At 41.2% G+C, this 18422-nt stretch overlaps 1 protein-coding gene across 1 annotated transcript in view; it reads right to left on the reverse strand.

The window, feature by feature from the left end:
• The window catches only part of EIF2B3 (eukaryotic translation initiation factor 2B subunit gamma), a 102056-nt gene that overhangs the window by 42850 nt on the left and 40784 nt on the right, over positions 1-18422 (reverse strand). Inside the window, exon 6 of the mRNA XM_067301117.1 lies at positions 7019-7108. Within this exon, the coding sequence (XP_067157218.1) occupies positions 7019-7108 (90 nt within the window). The remainder of the gene's footprint in view (positions 1-7018; positions 7109-18422) is intronic.

Below are 18422 nucleotides of genomic sequence, written 5' to 3' on the forward strand. Positions count from 1 at the left end.
GCCCCCAATGCTGAATAAACTGGAGAAGAGCGGATCTGTTTCCTTAGCCCTAGCTCAGCCTCCTGTGACTGCACCCGGGGGGAGGAAGGCTCCACAGGGAGAGCTATTCCCCAGGTGGCAAGCGAGCACTAGGAATGCTTAGTCAGACCTTTCAAAGAGACCACAGTGCTGCTGTTTATCATTCTTGCCTTTCATGACGGTTCTAATTTGCCCTTCCAGTATCACAAATCACTCTTTCTGGCCACAAAACAGAGCTGCCCAAATCCCAGGTGACTATACATTGGAAACAGCGGCATTTCCTCATCCAGAAATTCAAAAGCACTAGATTCAGAGCAAAACAGTGATTTGAAAAATGCGTTAAGAATCAAACACAACGAAGATTTTACCTTGCAATTACCACTCTGGTGTATAACAGCAAAGTCATAACATCTGAGCAAATACACAATGCATCTGCTTTCAGAAAAATTCAGGTGAAGAGCTTTCAGAGGTGGTGCAGTTGGGGTGCCTATAGATAAATTGCCCAGCATTTCCTATTATAAGGCTCTGTTTTCATCTGTTCATAAACTTTGCCAAATTTTAACTGTTTTGGCCGAAATTACCCATGCCAGGTGTTTGCCTCAAGCTGATTTTTTTTTTGGATAGCTTCATCAAAAATGTCTCAGCTATCTCCAAGAACAAAATTATGGAAAAATACTTTGTTTTGTCCATGTTAAAAATATTTCAATTGCTCTGCTGAAAAACTCTTGCACTTCCATGCTTGCAATTTGGCACAAGGTCATCTTTTCGTCAGGGCGTTAGATTTGTAAACTCATAAAAAGTACCCCTACTACATCAAACTAAGTCTGAAAAACTACTGTTTGCACATGCTTAAAAGAGACTTGTTTGTTTTGCAGCTAAATTTTTGAGCCCTTCTATGTTGGGCATACTCCATTCTCTCTTTCTTCCTGAAAGGTAATTGGACTGCTTATGCACAGCTCCAGAGAGTAACAGAGTACACTCCAGGCCAAGGTTACAGAGACTGAGCAGGATTTTCTTTGAAGTTTAGAGCATCGCATCTCCTTCTGTTGGCTGACCTAAAAGGTGATAAATCTATGCTGATAACAGCTACTCCATTAGCTGGAATCACAGCGGCTTGTGTGAGAAACTTAGGTCTCAGCCTCACTGATTAATGCGAAGAATGTCACACACATACACGTGCAGTTTTAAATGAACATCAGGATAACAATTCAGGTGCTCACATTAAAAAAAGCTAGAATTATGTTGCCTATACAACCTTAATTAAGACATCCTTTTGTATACTCATTATGACACAATCCTTAAAAACACATTCACCTATTTTTCTCCCCTTCCTGATCTCTTCTTCACCCAATGCAAAGATGGACTATGCCCTGGGGATGAATCAGGGTTGTGTAATGAGGCAGAAGAATGCCTGCCTCATTTGTTAGAACATGTGTGTGTTAAATGTACAAGGCAGAGGGCTACAAGAGGAGAAAAGAACTCCTGATATTTAAGGCAAATGAATGATGCCCAAAGAACTGGATTCCCCCCACCCCCATTGCTTCTGTCAGACGAGTTTGTAGATGCTGCTGAATGAGGAATATAAATGTAACTTCTGCAAATTGCCACCGATTGCGTGTTTTTTATTTGATTAGTGTCACTTTGGAACAACCATCATCAATGAAAAGTATTAAACAGTAACCCCTTCACTGAGCAACTCATGCACCAAGTGAGGCAATGGTCACAGAGGAAAAATGGCACAGAATCGTGTAACTGGAGACTGTACCATAATGTGCGGCGCACACAGCAGCAAAACGTGGCACAGGAAGCCTCAATTGTTGCACTTCCTAACTGCTGAGTATTTAACTTTGCTAATTTGGTACTTTTAAATGTAGCTTTGTGCATTCAACCTGTAACTAAGGTTTCATTAGCATATCAATAATGACCTGTACAGTTATGGAAAATACCTTTTTTGGGAAAAAAATCTCTGCACTGATGAAATTTGACAGAAGTGATTTTGGGAGGGAACTTTTAAGTGGGACCATACACTTCTTTGATTTAAGCAGGCTCAATATGTATTATAAATGCATATTACATACCTACTTTTATGCATACAGAGAGCTTACATAGACAGAAACCCACCACAACACTTCTAAGTGTAAATTTTCAGAGCAAGTTTGGATTTTCAGTGTTAAGACTTTACAGGGGGAGGAGTTCTTTTATATTTCTCCCCTTTCCTGGACTAAATCAGGTATCTTTTATTTCACCAAGCTAGAGCTTAATCTTTCTGGAAAAACAGAACACAAATTACTATGTGTTTTCATTTTATCACATTTTTTCTGCTAGTAGCGTTGCCGGGATTGTTAGCAAGCAAACTGTGAGCACATACAAAGCACGGGCCCAGATCCTGCCCTCCACTGCAGATGAAGTTCACAAGGGAAAAGGGAATAAGGACTCTCTTCTTCCATCTGCCGTGAATGCAGCAACAAGGCAGGATTCCAACCTAACACTCAGGAGAGTGCCAAAAAAGGGACTGGCTACCGTGCTGGCTGCCACCCCAGGGCCCCGGGGGGGTGAGGCCCGCCAGCTGTGGGGTGGAGCCGTGCCCCCAGCCAGCTACAGCCTCTGCTTCTGTCTACAGCCTGCTGGCTTGGCCCGCATAATGATCTTTTCAAGAAAAGCAATATTGTGCCGTTCATCATGTGGTCCAGGTGTTCACCTTCAACTATCCCTGCCCTGGCAGGGTAGTTCCTGCCTCTAACACATGGCCAGTCCTTGTCTGTCTGTCCCCACTCTACAAAGCATAGCACCTACCACTGCAAGAATCTCAGGTTAGCTTTATTCTGAGAAAGGAAGTGTTTAGGAAAGAAAAGCTCTTGCCTGAGTACAGGGAGAACAAATTTTTAACTAACCCACCTCATACCAGCTCTGCACAAAGATGTGATACAATCTGGCAGACTCACCGTGACAGCCAAACCAAGACCAACCTCAGTAACTCTAACCTCACCAATGCAGAAAGGAACCTGGGGACGAACAAAAGGTCTTTGCAGAAAAAATCTCTGTGGACAGTTATAATCATCAGAAAAAGGAGTACAAACAAGCTGTTCCTTGTTTACATTTAGGTCAAAGTCCACGTTAAGAAGGGATAAATTTGGTGGGTAGTAGGGTATGGTCCTGTGGCCTCTCGTGAATCTGGTGGGCACAGGTCCAGAAGCCGTCAGTGCCAGGTATTCACCGCAGCCCCAGGGACGGCGCCTGCGAGCTCCGAGCACTCCTGCTGCCCCCAGGGCAAAGACGGACACTGCCAGTGTGCAGTTTAACCTGAGCAGTCTGACTGTGCCTTGAAGCTGTTTAGGTAGCATTGAGATAATCAGTCCATCGCAGTGATGAAGGAGTGTGGAGAGAAGGGAAGGGGTAAATTCCTGCTGAAGGGAATAACAACTAGCTGGAGGCAATAATTTCTTCAAATGCTCCCAAAGTCAGTTTGAAACCACGTGCCTTTGACTACGGGAGATTCAGGCATGGTAGGACTGTCATATGCTTGAGGACTGATTTCACTAAGATTCAGCACTGAACTAGTAGATGAGAGATAAATGGAGATGGGGATTTAACTGCCATAATGCATTTTTTTCCCATAGGAGAGGAAAGAACAAGCAGCTTCATTCCCCCCCAAAATAAATACCCCAGGTTTAAACAATATTAAGGATAGCATATGTTTTATTTTTGTCTGGACATACATTTTTGAGGGGGTTCTGATACACAGACCATTTCCTCTGATTTTAATTCAAACACACTACAGATCTCTGCCTTTTAAAACTCAAGAACTTGTTTGGTTTGCTATAGTGCAATAAAACTTCAGGCAGGAGAACCTATTATTCAGTCTTGTTAAAACAGTTCATAAACTATATTAAAATATTATGAACTGTGTTATGGACTACTGAATAATATTTTGACCTCTCCTAACATCCTCTGTAGTAGAATCTCAGTGTTACTTTACAAATATTGTTTATTCTCCAAATAAACCCACCCAGAGGAGGAAACAAGCGCATAAAAAAAAAAAATGAAGAGATTTGTGCTGTATCACAGAGCAAGTCAGAAACCTGTGTATCATGACTCCACTCTGGACCTGAACCTTGGGTTAAGCCTTTTTCCAGAGAAGTCATATTACAAAGTTGTCCCAAATCCTAAGGGAAAACACATACACTTGACAAAATGTTAAATAGCTAAACTTTTGCTATTTTTTTTCCTGCTTTCACATTAGTCACTAGTGAATTTAGACTTCACATACAGTTCATACATTGATTTAATCAAAGTGGAGGAATACAGTTTACTCATACAGGTACATATACAAACTACATTCATGGGGGGTGAGCTTGTTCTTGCCATTTAACCACAGCTTTAGAGCTATGCTGAGGATTACACTGGGTATCCCATCTTGAACAACAGATCCTAGGTACATCACCACATTAGTTTTCATGCAATTCTTTGACCTGGAAGTAATCATAATTTTCCTCTGCAAAATGGTGAGCTAAAGCTAGGTGTAGTATCTGATATTTTTACTGCTGGGCAACATTTTTCTGCTCTCGTACGTCAAAATAAAATTTGAAAAAATGTAAATGCTCCACTGAGCTACAAACAATGAAAAAAAAAGGTGTTCTGCCTGCCATCAACCCCACTGTTAAAATATTAACACAATGTAAATATTGTAATATTGAGGAAGTACACTGTGTCAGTACTTCCTGGCACCGTACAAGAGCTTCACTGTTCACTTCAATCCCTGCTGTTAGTTTTAAACACACACAACTTAAACAAGGCATCTGAGCTTCTCCAGTCCTGGTGCGGGATTGCAGAGAGGCAAAAATCTTACTGAAGGTTCTCTCTGGACCAAAAAACAAAGTATTACAAAAAAATCTTTAAACCCAAACAATTATGTAGATGTCAGTACTTTTGAGGCAAAAATATTCCACAGGGTCTTTCAGAAGTCTTGGTATATTGCTGCCAAACATGGAAAGATCTTTGAGTATGCTCCGTCCTCCCCTTCCTCGGAGAAGAAAAACAAGCTGCGAATGCCCACCAATGCCAGAAGCCTGAAAGCCCACGTTATTCTTCATGGCAAAAGTCCCATTCCCCAGATTTGCCAGTAAAGCACACTGCTTGCAACTGACTCTTTCTCTCAACTGACTGAATAATAAGCACGTATATAAAAAAGAGAATGAAGCAGCTACCTGCCACTAGCAATCCAAATGTTGCTATCAGGTCATAGAAATGTTGCCTAGCTGCTATAATTATGTACTTATAATAGAAGTGTCACAGAAAATAAGAACAGTTCTGTGAAAATAGTGAAGCTAGAGAATGATCTCTATAGAAAGGAAAAAGTCCTGGTCATACTTGCAAAAAGTCAGACTTTCTAAAGAGCCCTGGGAACAACTCTAGAAGTGTAAAGCAGAATTTCACTCTGCTGGCCTTGGTTAATATAAGATAAAATCTTGCTACTGACAAAGCCAAAGATCTCTTCAGTTTCAATGGAAATAGCATAAAGCCTTGAAATCTGAAATTACCACTATTTATGCTTAGTGGCTTCATTGTGTCATGCACTGTGACATGTCTAACAAAGACTGTCCTTGTCCCACAGACCTAATGATCTAAATTCAAGACAGCATGAAGTACTGGGGAAAGAGAACTGAATGTGTGAAATGTGTAATATTTCAGAAATGTCTAATCCCAACAAAACTAGATGGCTGGGATGTCAAGAAATGAGCTCTACATGTTATATTATGACAAAAGAAAGGAGTAAACACTACTTCACACTACCATATGATCTATAAGGACTGAAAATGCCACTGACTTTCTCCTGAATAAAGGACCTGCTCCATATTTAAATTATCTGCTGCTCCTGGAGCTTTCTCACCTTTCAAACATGCTCCTATATACAAATGGGAACTAAAACTAAAATGACTTGTACAATGCCTCCACATGCCAGTCACAGCAGTAGATAAGCTCTACTCTTACGCATGGTAAGAAATTGTCCTGGGGGTTAACACAGATTTTCCACTTAACTTTAACTCACTCAAAGAACCTTATCTCAGAAGCCATCCTTCAATCATGTATCCAGCTGAAAACTTGCATCACCAGAATTGTATATGATTAAGACTACCAGAAATTCCTTTTTTCCTCCCTCAGTGTTTTCTTACATGCCAGTTTATCTGCTAAGGAAAAGCACTTTGAACACAACACTTAGTCGACCCTTTATCTTTCATCTTACTTAAAATGGGAGAAATACTGCTGAAAACTCCGTGAACATTCAATATGTACAGTGGTCAGGAGACAGCTACAAAAAGTCTAAGAACTAGAAGTCATTCCAAAACCAAACTACATACTGTGAGGGGGTTGTTCACTTGTTTGTTTTTTAAAGACAAACAGTTTTTTTTTTTTTTGTCTGTTTCATGAAATATTATAGCTAAGATCCTTCTCTGCTTCCATAAATGGATGTTTTTCTTACTCTCAGTGGGTGGTCTCAGAGTTTTTAGAGAGGAACACCACAAGCTAAAAACATAGGATGCTACAGAGATAGCCCACCTGCAGTGGTGGTGGGTGTGAAGGGGGAGAGAAAAGGTGATTTCAAAGGCCAAAACAGACTGTGGTAGGGGAAATCAAAGGTCAGAAATGTATTCACAGCTCTAACAATGGGGGAGCCCTGCTGAAATGAGCAGCCAAGGACAGATACATTAGGAAAACAAGGGATGCAGAAAAGATGCAAAAATTTTAGCTTTCACTTTTTGCTGTTATTAGATTTTTAAAAAGGCTGTTATTAGATTTAAAAAAAAAATCTGAATAAGAAACTCGGATGTAATGTTTGACATTCTTTTCAGTGAAGTTACAGTGTTTTAAGAACTGGTTTCTTTTACATTTCTATTTTATGCGAGCTGATTTAATGAAACAAATTTTCCTTTAAAAGCTATGGTATGAACCATATGTTTGCACAAACACCTGCTGCTACCTCATGTTTTGCCAGGTGTCTTACCTGTTTTCTACAAGGAAGTCTACCACATATTTCTTCAGACAGTAGAGATGGGCATCCATTAGCCCTGTTCTGACGTGCATTCTAGGGTGCCTGGAAAAGAAAAAAACGGAAAGTCACAATGGAATTTTGCATGACCATTTTTAAAAGCTTGACTTTGCAATTAAGTCAGTGGGCAGTGAAAAGTTTACAAAGATAGATCTAGTCCTGTCCATCTATTGCTGGATTAACAGAGAGGAGAACGGTGCAGGCTGCCATTATTGGACTGCGTCTATAAACTTACACCTGCTGGCTCTGGGTTGATTTGTTGCAAAAGAAAATACCTCCTCCAAGGAGTCATTACTCCTGCTACATCTTCTTATTTTTTTTAAGTGGAAATTGCACATTGCTGGGCAGGAAGCCAAAGTAATGGGCCCAGAGTGCTAAAAGTTACAGCGGGTAATGTCAGGGTACAATAATTCAAAGCTTCTGGCTAAGTGCCTGCCCTAATATGCAAGGCTGTGCATGTTCCACTAGCAAACACACCACCACTACTGTATTTTTTCCAACGCTTCCTGGAGGGGGATAGGGATTGGAGATGGTCTCTGCCCCCCTTTTTCTATACTACACATTGGAAACAACTGCCGCAGCTCAATTACAGAGCATTTGCCTAGTCAGCCCAGTAAGAAGGACAAAGTCAGCGAAACTCTCTCTCATCATTAGCCAAATAGCCTTCAAATAAGGAAGTCGTACCTATCAGACCAGTGGCATGTTAGTATTTCAGTAACTCAGAAGCCTCTAATAGCTTCAAATCTCTGTTAAGAGCAAAGCTCTAAAGCAGAAAGACTCATTGATCACTTCCTTTTGTGCATTTTCTGCTCTTGGGATATAGTGGAAAACCTATATGCAACCTATCTCAAAGAAGCCTGATATTTTATGCCAATACTGCTTTCCCTTCCACACACCTGTAACATTAACCTAGACTTCAGCAAGGCTTTTGACACTGTCTCCCATAGCATCCTCACAGACAAGCTCAGGAAGCGTGGGTTAGATGAGTGGACAGTGAGGTGGATTGAGAACTGGCTGAATGGCAGAGCTCAGAGAGTTGTGATCAGTGGCACAGAGTCTAGTTGGAGGCCTGTAGCTAGCGGTGTCCCCCAGGGGTCAGTACTGGGTCCAGTCTTGTTCAACTTCTTCATCAATGACCTGGATGAAGGCACAGAGTGCACCCTCAGCAAGTTTGCTGACAATGCAAAACTGGGAGGAGTGGCGGATACGCCAGAGGGCTGTGCTGCCATTCAGAGAGACCTGGACAGGCTGGAGAGGTGGGCAGAGAGGAACCTCCTGAAGTTCAACAAAGGCAAGTGCAGGGTCCTGCACCTGGGGAGGAATAACCCCATGCACCAGCACAGGTTGGGGGCTGACCTGCTGGAAAGCAGCTCTGCCGAGAAGGACCTGGGAGTGCTGGTGGACACCAAGTTAAGCATGAGGCAGCAATGTGCCCTTGTGGCCAAGAAGGCCAATGGTATCCTGGGGTGTATCAGGAAGAGTGTTGCCAGCAGGTCGAGGGAGGTGATTCTCCCCCTCTACTCAGCCCTGGTGAGGCCACATCTGGAGTACTGTGTCCAGTTCTGGGCTCCCCAGTACAAGAGGGATGTGGCACTACTGGAGCAAGTCCAGCGAAGGGCCACAAAGATGATTAGGGGACTGGAGCATCTCTCTTATGAGGAAAGGCTGAGAGAGCTGGGCCTGTTTAGCCTGGAGAAGAGAAGGCTGAGAGGAGATCTTATCAACGTGTACAAGTATCTGAAGGGAGGGTGTCGAGAGGATGGGACCAGACTCTTTTCAGTGGTGCCGAGCGACAGGACGCGAGGCAACGGGCACAAACTGAAACACAGACACTTCCATCTGAACATGAGGAAAAACTTTTTCACTGTGAGGGTGACAGAGCACTGGAACAGGTTGCCCCGAGAGGTGGTGGAGTCTCCTTCTCTGGAGATATTCAAAACACACCTGGATGCGATCCTGTGCAATGTGCTCTAGGTGACCCTGCTTGAGCAGGGGGGTTGGACTAGATGATCTCCAGAGGTCCCTTCCAACCTCAGCGATTCTGTGATTCTGTGATTCTGTGATTATTTTAGAGTGTTCTGGATGTCTGAACGCCCTCCACTATCTCTCAGGGGAGAAAAGCTACTGAAGTATTTAGCTTGTAGATAAAAACAAAACAAAACAAAAAAGGCAAACTGGGACTACACTGGGCTGTTTGAGATACCTGTAATTAGACTTGTGATCTCCAGGGAAGGTTATTAAGGAGAAAAAAAAATTTCAATTCACACCTGAAATTGCCTGTATTTTTAGTTTTTCTCCTTTGATGCCTGAATTTCATAATGAAGTTTGAACAAGCTATATTGTCAGAATATTCCATCCAATCTCTGCTCTCTTACTCCAGGATGTGATAAAGTCAGATGTTTGTGATCAAGATCACTTTCATTTACTTTTACTTTCATTATTTTGTTAGCTCAGTAGAGGGATCACTCACAAGGTCTGGAGCTAATATGTATATTTAGTAAACCAATACTAGCCTACTGAAATATTTATCAACACCAAAGCTACTGAGAATATCAGGAGTTCTAGCAAGCCATTTTCAGTGTATTCCTCTTGATTACTGAATTGAACTACCAAAGTATTTAAGTGGTAAAATTTTATAATATAGATGGCATTTCTCAAGCAGGTCATTCAATTCAAGCTAGGCATATTATTAACTACAGGGACAATCTCCTTAAGTCCCACTTGCAAAGGAAAGTTCTTATAATAATAGTATAACACTTGCAGTAAAGTACATTGTACTCAAAAATGATATATAGGCTTTTAGTAGATTACTTCATTAACAAAACATGAGCTCACCTAGCAATGCTCCAGTACTGATGTTATCAGTGACCCAGATGTTGCTGTGGAAGCCAGCCCAAATAGCAATGTTTCCTATGCAAAGAGGATGAGGACTCCACTAGTTATAATGAGGCCTTGCATTTGGAAGTCAGTAGACTCCCTCCTGCTCTGTATCCTGAGGATGGTTTCAACATTTTGTGTATTTGTAAGGGATGGAGAATTTTCATAATTTCTCCAAGAAAAAAGTGCTGCCTGGTATTTGTTTATTATATTGTGTATATTAATTAATATATAAATTTACTGTAGTGGGTGGAAAAATGAAAAGAAATGGAGCAGGCAGGAAAGTAGGAAAAATTAATAAAACAATGTAAGAAGGAAAGAGGCATAAAAAAACTGAAACGGAAAAGGAAACAGAGCAGGAAGGAGAGGGAAAAGTAAAGAAAGAAAACAATTCTTAGCTTGAAGATGACCAACAGGACACAGCTTTTTTAGTGCCAGAATGCCACCAGGCTTTCCCTCCCTCTTCAAGATCCGTAACACCTCCCCCTGCCACCCTTAAACACAAGGCAAGGCATGAAAAGCATAAAACAGGAACTCCTCAAAAAACGCTGGTTCCGCTGCCAGTTGTCTGCGTGGCTTTCATATATGCAGGCTTTCCACCTGCAAGCTGGAATAACACTATTTAGCTCCAGGGCAGGGTCCTGAGGACTTGCTAGCTGAGGTTTGTACAATATTTGCATACAGATACAATTTTACTGTAGCTAAGCAACTTTATAACAACTTTACACAAAAGCAGTGAAAGTGGACAGACAGTGGCACAGTGCGATCCTTCTTGCAGCTCCATCACAAAAAGTACAGCCAGGCAAGGAGATGTACCGAAACACCCCTCTACGTTAGCTTTCAGCGCTGCATATACAAACAGTAACATCATCACGCTGGACAGGAGGGAGGTCCCACAATGAAAATCCTTTGAAATACAGACCACCTAAGTGATTTGCAACCAAACAGTCCCACAGATTAATATTATAATCACAGCTTCAAAGGTCAAACAGGCAAGTTTGGGCACATGCATAAACAAAGCTGTGACTTCTGTAAACCAGGCTCAAGGAGAGAATAGCCACCCTAAACCAGACTGATAAGAGTACTCTATCATAACAAGCCACTAAAGATGACACTAATTTTCAGTGACTAGTGCTTAAGCCAGTTTATCTTCAGGTAAAAGAAAAGGAGGCAAGTAATCTAATAGATAACAACAAACTCCATCACCATTTCAAAAGAGCATCTGGATACCAATATTGAAAGCCACACTCTTCTCATGCCTCTGATCTCTCTCTCCATCAGCTAATCTTTACAACATATGAAACATGAGCCAGTCACAAGGAACGGCTGATACAGAGAGAATCAAATAACAAACAGTGCATGTGCTGAGAGCTGATGCACCTAGACTTACCGGTCTGAGGAAGATAATACAGAATGCTTTTAATTATATCATCAAAGCAACAGAGAAGGTACTAGGAGGGGCCAGCTGCAGACGGTTAAGTGTTAATGAATGCTGGGTTGGGTAGTTTATCAAAAGAAAATGACTGGATATATATCTGAGAGGATTGCTATAGAGATGAAAGTTGTAATGGCCATTGTTGGAGCTCTTTAACGAGCTAGGAATGTCAAATGTGAACCCTCTCGCCGAATCATACCAATTACTAAATGAACTTCGGCTCAATCTAGCAAATGTAATCAAGCACGAGTCATTAAAACACACGGCAAAACTCCCATCGGCTCTGCCATTATAGCGGCTATTATTGTGTGTGCTCACATGCAAAGGAAGGGGCTGCTCCCAGTTGCAAGCTCTGTGTGTTATGGTAAGCGATGGCAGATTTTAGCCCTAATGATGAGGCATGGAGGGCTCCCTGGCAGAAAGTCAACAATGAGGAGGCTCAGAGATCTGTTGAGAAGTCAGGGAAAGATCAGCAATTAAAAGAGCAATTTCCAAGAATGTAATTTAATGTGTAAAATTAGCTTTTATTAGCACATAATTCCAGAAAACCCTGATGCGGGATGAGGGTGCATAAAGGTCTGCAAGAGTCCTTAGAAAGGTTGGTGGGTGTAATTCCTCACACGCCATCGTGAAATAATAAGCAGTATTAACAGGATTGATGCATGCTTCATACATGGCATTACTTTGAAAGGGGAGCCCTGAACTTTTTCTTCCCGATAACCTCTCTCAGGATTTCCTCCCTCAGGGAAATCAACCACTGATAGAGCAAACTTCCCCTGTTTAAAGGCAAAAAGACGGACAATTGTTTCAACTGTAAACTAATTAAGAGAGATTACTGCCAAGAGCTGGAGGTTCAAACCGGCCCCGCACTCCCACTGACAATGTGATAATGCCAGACTAGGGTCAAAATCATAAATCTGAAGGGAGCACACACAATGCTTAAAGCCAAAAAGCCTCTCTACTAAGCATGGGATATTGCCACATTAACCTCACCACCTCCCAAATAAACTAGCTGAGAAAGAGAAATCCCAGGGCCTCTTTCCCTTTAACTTCATACAGCTGCTGATGAAAAATATGAAGGTCTTTAAAAAAGCTCAAAGACCTGAGGCTATCCGTACTCTAATCCAAGCACTGACACAGTGAAAAACCAATCATAAATACAATGATTAATCTGGCTTCTGAACTGATATGCGAATTATGTCCGCCCTCACATTAGTTCATCCTCCCCCCATCCCCATACCTCTAAAAAAATAAAAGCACACTAAGTGCAAACTATGCATTCCACACTCATTTCTTTTCTAATTAAATCACACATAGCTCATACAGTCTGCACAGCTAGGCTACCACATTCTCCGTATGTACTGTAGTCTTACATGAAGAAGTGTACCGTCTAATCCAATGCATAGCGCCGACCCTTGATTGTCTACACGGCGGCGGTGTTCTCATGCTGATATAAAACCAGTATACAGATCAACACTAAAAGAAGTCTTATAGCAAAAGCTGCCAGACCACCTTTAATGTCTCAAGCATTCCTACTTTTAAAGAAAAAAAAAAATCTCTAAATCACATTGCTCATTTACAGGACAGTTCTTGGCTGTAAACTCACTAATAATGAAAGACCACTGTTATGTTGGCTCTTCAAAATCCCAGACACCTTAATTTTACACAGTGCTTTTGGCCAAAAAGATCCCAAAGCACTTAGCAAAATGAATATCCCTACTGCATCCAAGGCCCACTTTGCCCACCAGTGAAATGCTGCCACCTCTGGGCTGAAGAGCAGTAGCTGTAGACAGTGCACAGCACAACTTCGACAATTTCTGGGCCATCCTGCAAAATTTTGCTCAGTCACCCGTTTTCTGCTGGACTTTAAAGGAGAAATGAATAAAGGTTAATTAGATGGTGCAGTATCTCGAGTGGCAAAACTGGTTCTGTTCACGGTATGAGGAATAATACTTCAGGGGCATAAGAGAGCTGGATAGAGGGAAAAGGGGCATAGTCTGGCAGAAATGCACTTCCCCAAGATGGATCTGAAGAAGGCATAGGCTACTACCACTTGTGCTACAAAATGTGCCACAGGCCCCATGACCCTCACCTCTGTTTCCAAGCTCAGAGGCACCCCAGGCTCTCCCTGTTTCTCCTCCCCCAATTTTGTAACAATCTTGGACAAGAGGGAAAGACAGACTTTGGTCCCTTGAGGACCTGCAAAGGGAGGACATGTCACATTCACAGCTCAACTCTAACATCAGATGCCCAGTCAACTGCCAGGAGACATGTCTGATAGCTACCTAAGGAGAACACAATATTCCATCCTTTGGGCTGTTACTTCTGAAGAGACACTGCATCAGGAGTGGGAAGCACTTTTCAAATCAAAAAATTGTATTGATCTAATGAGCTAAGCTGCTTGAAAGTCTTCTGAATAATAAATTTTTCTAATTAAAACCTTCACCGCATGCCTTTTTTTTGTATTACATTTGTAATATATCCACGAGACCTAACAAAAATTATGAACCTGTTCCTGACAAAAATATGCTGAAAACTTTTTGGTAAAGGAACCTTCTTTCATTGATAGCCAAAGATGAAACCACTTTAGTACAAAGAGTATAGGTTAGCACTCAGTACACAGGATTAATACTTGTTTCAGGTCAAAAACGGTTTATAATGATCCAGTGTGAGCTCCTGTACAAAACAGTCGTTATCTTAACACTGACCTTGTGCTTTAACATTACCATCTCCCCGACTTCGAAGCTGAATGGCTTAGGAGTTCTGATGGCTGTGCTGCCAACTCATCCCATGACCTTATACAAACTGTTTTTCTTTGCCCCGCTTCAGTTTCCCCATATAAAAAACAAATGAGAATAGCAATAATACTTTACCCATGCCCAAATCAGAGGAACGCTCCCCAGCAGATGCACGGCTGTGTTGCTGGCTGCATGTGCATCCCTCAGAGCATGCTGGACACAGCTGCTGGGGAAGGCATTTCCCTACACTTGGATCTAAGGTCTTCCCTGCCATACCAACTATACCAACTACAACTATATAATCTAACAACTATAGGAAGTAACGCCGGAACCAGGGCTCCCCGCAACCACCCTACCTTTTTTCTATTTCCCTGCCCTCCACTGAAACACACAGTTTGTGCAAATCTTTTATAGAAGATACTTTTCTGCTAGATGCAACTCTGCCAGAACACCCCAAGTTGCCATGTAGAAACTGGGAAAGCAACAGAGAGAGACCAAAATGATGAGTACAGAGTTCAGCATGAACAGAATACACTGTAAAAGAGGGAGGGAATTGTGGGAGAGACATTATTAATAGGTTTTACCCTTGAGCTCTGGCAGCTACTTGTTCTATATACAGAGGAAAAGAATTAATCAAGCCTTGCACGTAAAAGTTCTTTCTGTAGTTTGCCAAAATATTTAAAGAAGTATATACAAAGTGTAAGCTTTATTATTATATGCATTCAATGTAATCATCTTATGCTACAGTTAAGGCCAGGATGACAATAAAAGAGTTTATTGTACACTATAACTGATTCAATTCCAACAGAACAGGACATGGCTTAGCCACTGGTTCAGATCTGGTATTTGAGCTTATTTGTCTTATGCTGGGCTAAACTATGATTTAAGAGATTTAATCAAGCTTTGGGAAATGCTTTCTTTGTTAAACAAGGAAAAAGAGCTAAAAGTCTGCACCTGGTAAGCTTAATAATTTCCAAATTTCAGCTCATTTTGCTTCCTGCTTAATGGAAATTCACATTAGTAAATAACAGTTCCCTAAAATCGCCAGGGCTGAAAGGATGACAACACATAAGAAGAACAAGTTTTAAGCAAACAGCTGAAGCTGGAGAATAGTACAGAGGCTACCGAAGAACAGCAGCTCCTGCTGATCCCTCCTACGCCAGTTCCCAAAGGGCTAAGCAGTAGACATATGATATATTTTCTTAAATCAAATAATTACAGTAAATGCATGGGAAACAGTGAAACTAAATACTGGGTCAAAGCTGTAGGTCACTAGCAATATATAGCTTAAACACAGCAAAGCTGCCACAATTTCTTTATGTCACTGGCCTAGACTCAAAGACAAACAAAACAGTACCCAGAACAGTGCAACTCACTGCTCAGAGCCTTGCTGAATAAGGCTCAAAAGACATTTCGTGCCTCCCAGGTGAGGTGGATTTTACTAGTGGCTAGAATTTATAATCCGTGATCTGCAAAATTCAGGGATTTAAGGTCATTGCCTACCTTCAGGCTACTGAAACACACAGGCAAAAAGAACCCCTCACCCCACCCTACCCCCAATTGCAAGTAAAATCAGAAGCGGAAAAGCCAAGGTGAAAAAAAGCTTTTCCCTTCCACAGGGCAGCGCCCAGAAGCAGGACAAACCATAGCTGTCACACATACCTTTAGATTTCCCATTGTGAAAAACCTTCCAGGTACCTCATGAAAGCCACCTTCTTCTGCATCATCAGTTTATCAGAATTAAAAATCTCCCTTGCAACCTGTTACTGTGCACGGGCCATACCTGATCACTCACTTTCCTCTGGTAGGATCTTCAACTGAAAAGCAAATGGGCTCCTCTGACAGAAGATGCATGTCTCTGAGTCTTTGTTTAGAAGATATATGCATTCAAACCATCATCTTTGTAAAAGTCAGCCAGCATTCTCCTTTTAAAAAACAAACTAAAAGGCAATGCATGCAAACTTCATTGCATTATATTTCTATCTCTTTCCACAGTTAAATTTCACGGAACCCAAGAACAATATGACAAGAGACTGACAGCAAACTATTAGAGTCAGTAGAAAGAACAGACAGAGAGAACAAGACAGACAGACCGACAAGAAAAGAGCACACCCAGTTTTTACATCTTAAGCATTATTCAGCAATGCATGTTTTGTGTTGGACAGACAAAGCAGCATCCGGCTCCCCCCAACACTTAGAGTCTAGAAAACAAGAAAGACGACATGAGCTTTGAATCCAAAGAAGGGAAAAATTCAAGTGTTGTATTTTAAATTACTGAAAACTACCTAAATCCAGCCCAAGTAGGATGTCCTCTGCAGTAAATCTGGCAACACTCATTTCCTTCATCTACAGTAAGTGAATTATTCTTACCTCCTGCTCCTTGAGGTTCTGTAGCTTCCTAGACTGATGCTTTGACCTGTGTTTCCTTTTGATTTCCCCCTGGAACCTACTGCTTCTGTCTCACTTGATTCATGACAAGGTTTTACAGTCATACCTATTCACACCTCAACTTCGCTTTAAATGCAGACATTTTAGCATTTGGTAACACAGTGAGCATGCTTCATCCTGACAAGATCTTAACAGACAACTATAAATGTCAGATATTTAATCAGTTAATGAAAACAGCTTCATCTCAGTCAGAAATTAAAAGAAAGTGGGTACGGAACTAGACTCCACCACCAATGCAGAAGGAGCCTGGCTGTTGTGGCCAGGACACAGACTGGTCCACATATAAGAAAAATACATTTTAGGGGAAACTACAGTAAGATATAAGCAGCTAGACGTGATGAATGCTGCTTCCCTACAAAAAAACAGAGGGGTTTCCTGGCTTGGGTAAGCTGAAGCAGTGACTCAGCCAATGTATTCAGACACATCCACAGATACATGCTAGTCTGGATTTAGGACAACATCAACCCTGAGCCATAAGATTTCTGAGCACAGACAGCCATCAGGGCTAGGGAAAACGCCAGCAGTAGAATATAGCCCAATTCTGCAGGGAAGAAATCCCCTGAGTGATATGAACATCATGTAAGAAATAACAGGATATTTGTATTTCTTTCTAGTTTCAAAGGAAATGATACTATTTAACTCGTCAACAAATACTTTGACAGTCAGATAGGAACTTCATTAAAACAAAGACTTGCAATTAAAAAATACAGCATTCTTTTTGTAGAGTGACAGCTGAATTTAAAACCAAAGGAGAGTTGAAATCAGACAGAAATCAACTGCACAAAACTCGTCCTTTCAGCTCAAAAGAACTTTATGAGTAACTATTTTAACAGCTAACTGGCATTTTACAAAACACCATCAGAAATACCATGGGATGATGAACATGAGCATCAGAAAAAAAAACCCACACAAAAAAACAAAAAAACACCATTCCACTCAGGAAAATCTATTGTTACCACAAGAAGGGTAAAACATCCACCCAAGGTCCAAATTTACATTTTTTAAACAAGTAATTACAGCGGTTAGAACCACACTGGATTAGTTTCTGGTTAAACTAGATTACTCATGATTTAAAATTTCCAGATTTTTTAATAGCTATAACAGAAGTTGCTGCATCATATTACTTACTATAATAAAGTAAGCTTACACCTAAAATGCTTTCAGGAGGACGTAAAGTTGGAGCACTACAACATTAAACCCCAGCTGAACATAAACATAAATATACACCACATGTTAAGGACAGGGTTGGATTTCTAAAAATCTTTCTCATCTTTCACCAATTAATAGGATCTGAATAACAGCTTAAGGCTGGGTAGGAGGACTTTTTTCCTTTTTGCACAGTGATCACAGTGGACAGAAGAAAATGCTGGCAAATTCAACGCAGTGAGGCAGTATTTTGAGCAGTAAGTTAGCTTCCTTCTCCTGGATGGCTACTGCTGAATGAGAAACTTTGTGCAAACAAGAGCGTTGTTCTGCACATCCCAGCGCGTGCTAATGCACTTAATACAGAAGGTGGGTTGGGAGGGAGCTGCCTTTGTGATAAATACAAGAGACAGTCATTGTTCATTTAAAAAAAACATCCTTGAAGGAAAAGTTGTCCTGACAGCTAATAAGACACTGCTCATCAGTGTTTTTTCACAATTTAAATACTGATATACACACACACACACACACATATATATATATATATATATATATTTTTTTTTTGCAGCTGCAATTGCAAAGCCCAGTTTTTGGCTAAAACGAGCATCTTATGGCTGTGATAAGGGGACATTGGCACACTACTTGTTTGCAGACATAGCTTGGCTTCAGCAATGAAATTGATAGGAGAAATGTTATTAATCCAGACTTTAATGGTCTC

The sequence above is a fragment of the Apteryx mantelli genome, chromosome 8 (assembly GCF_036417845.1).
Source record: "Apteryx mantelli isolate bAptMan1 chromosome 8, bAptMan1.hap1, whole genome shotgun sequence".
NCBI lineage: Eukaryota > Metazoa > Chordata > Aves > Apterygiformes > Apterygidae > Apteryx > Apteryx mantelli.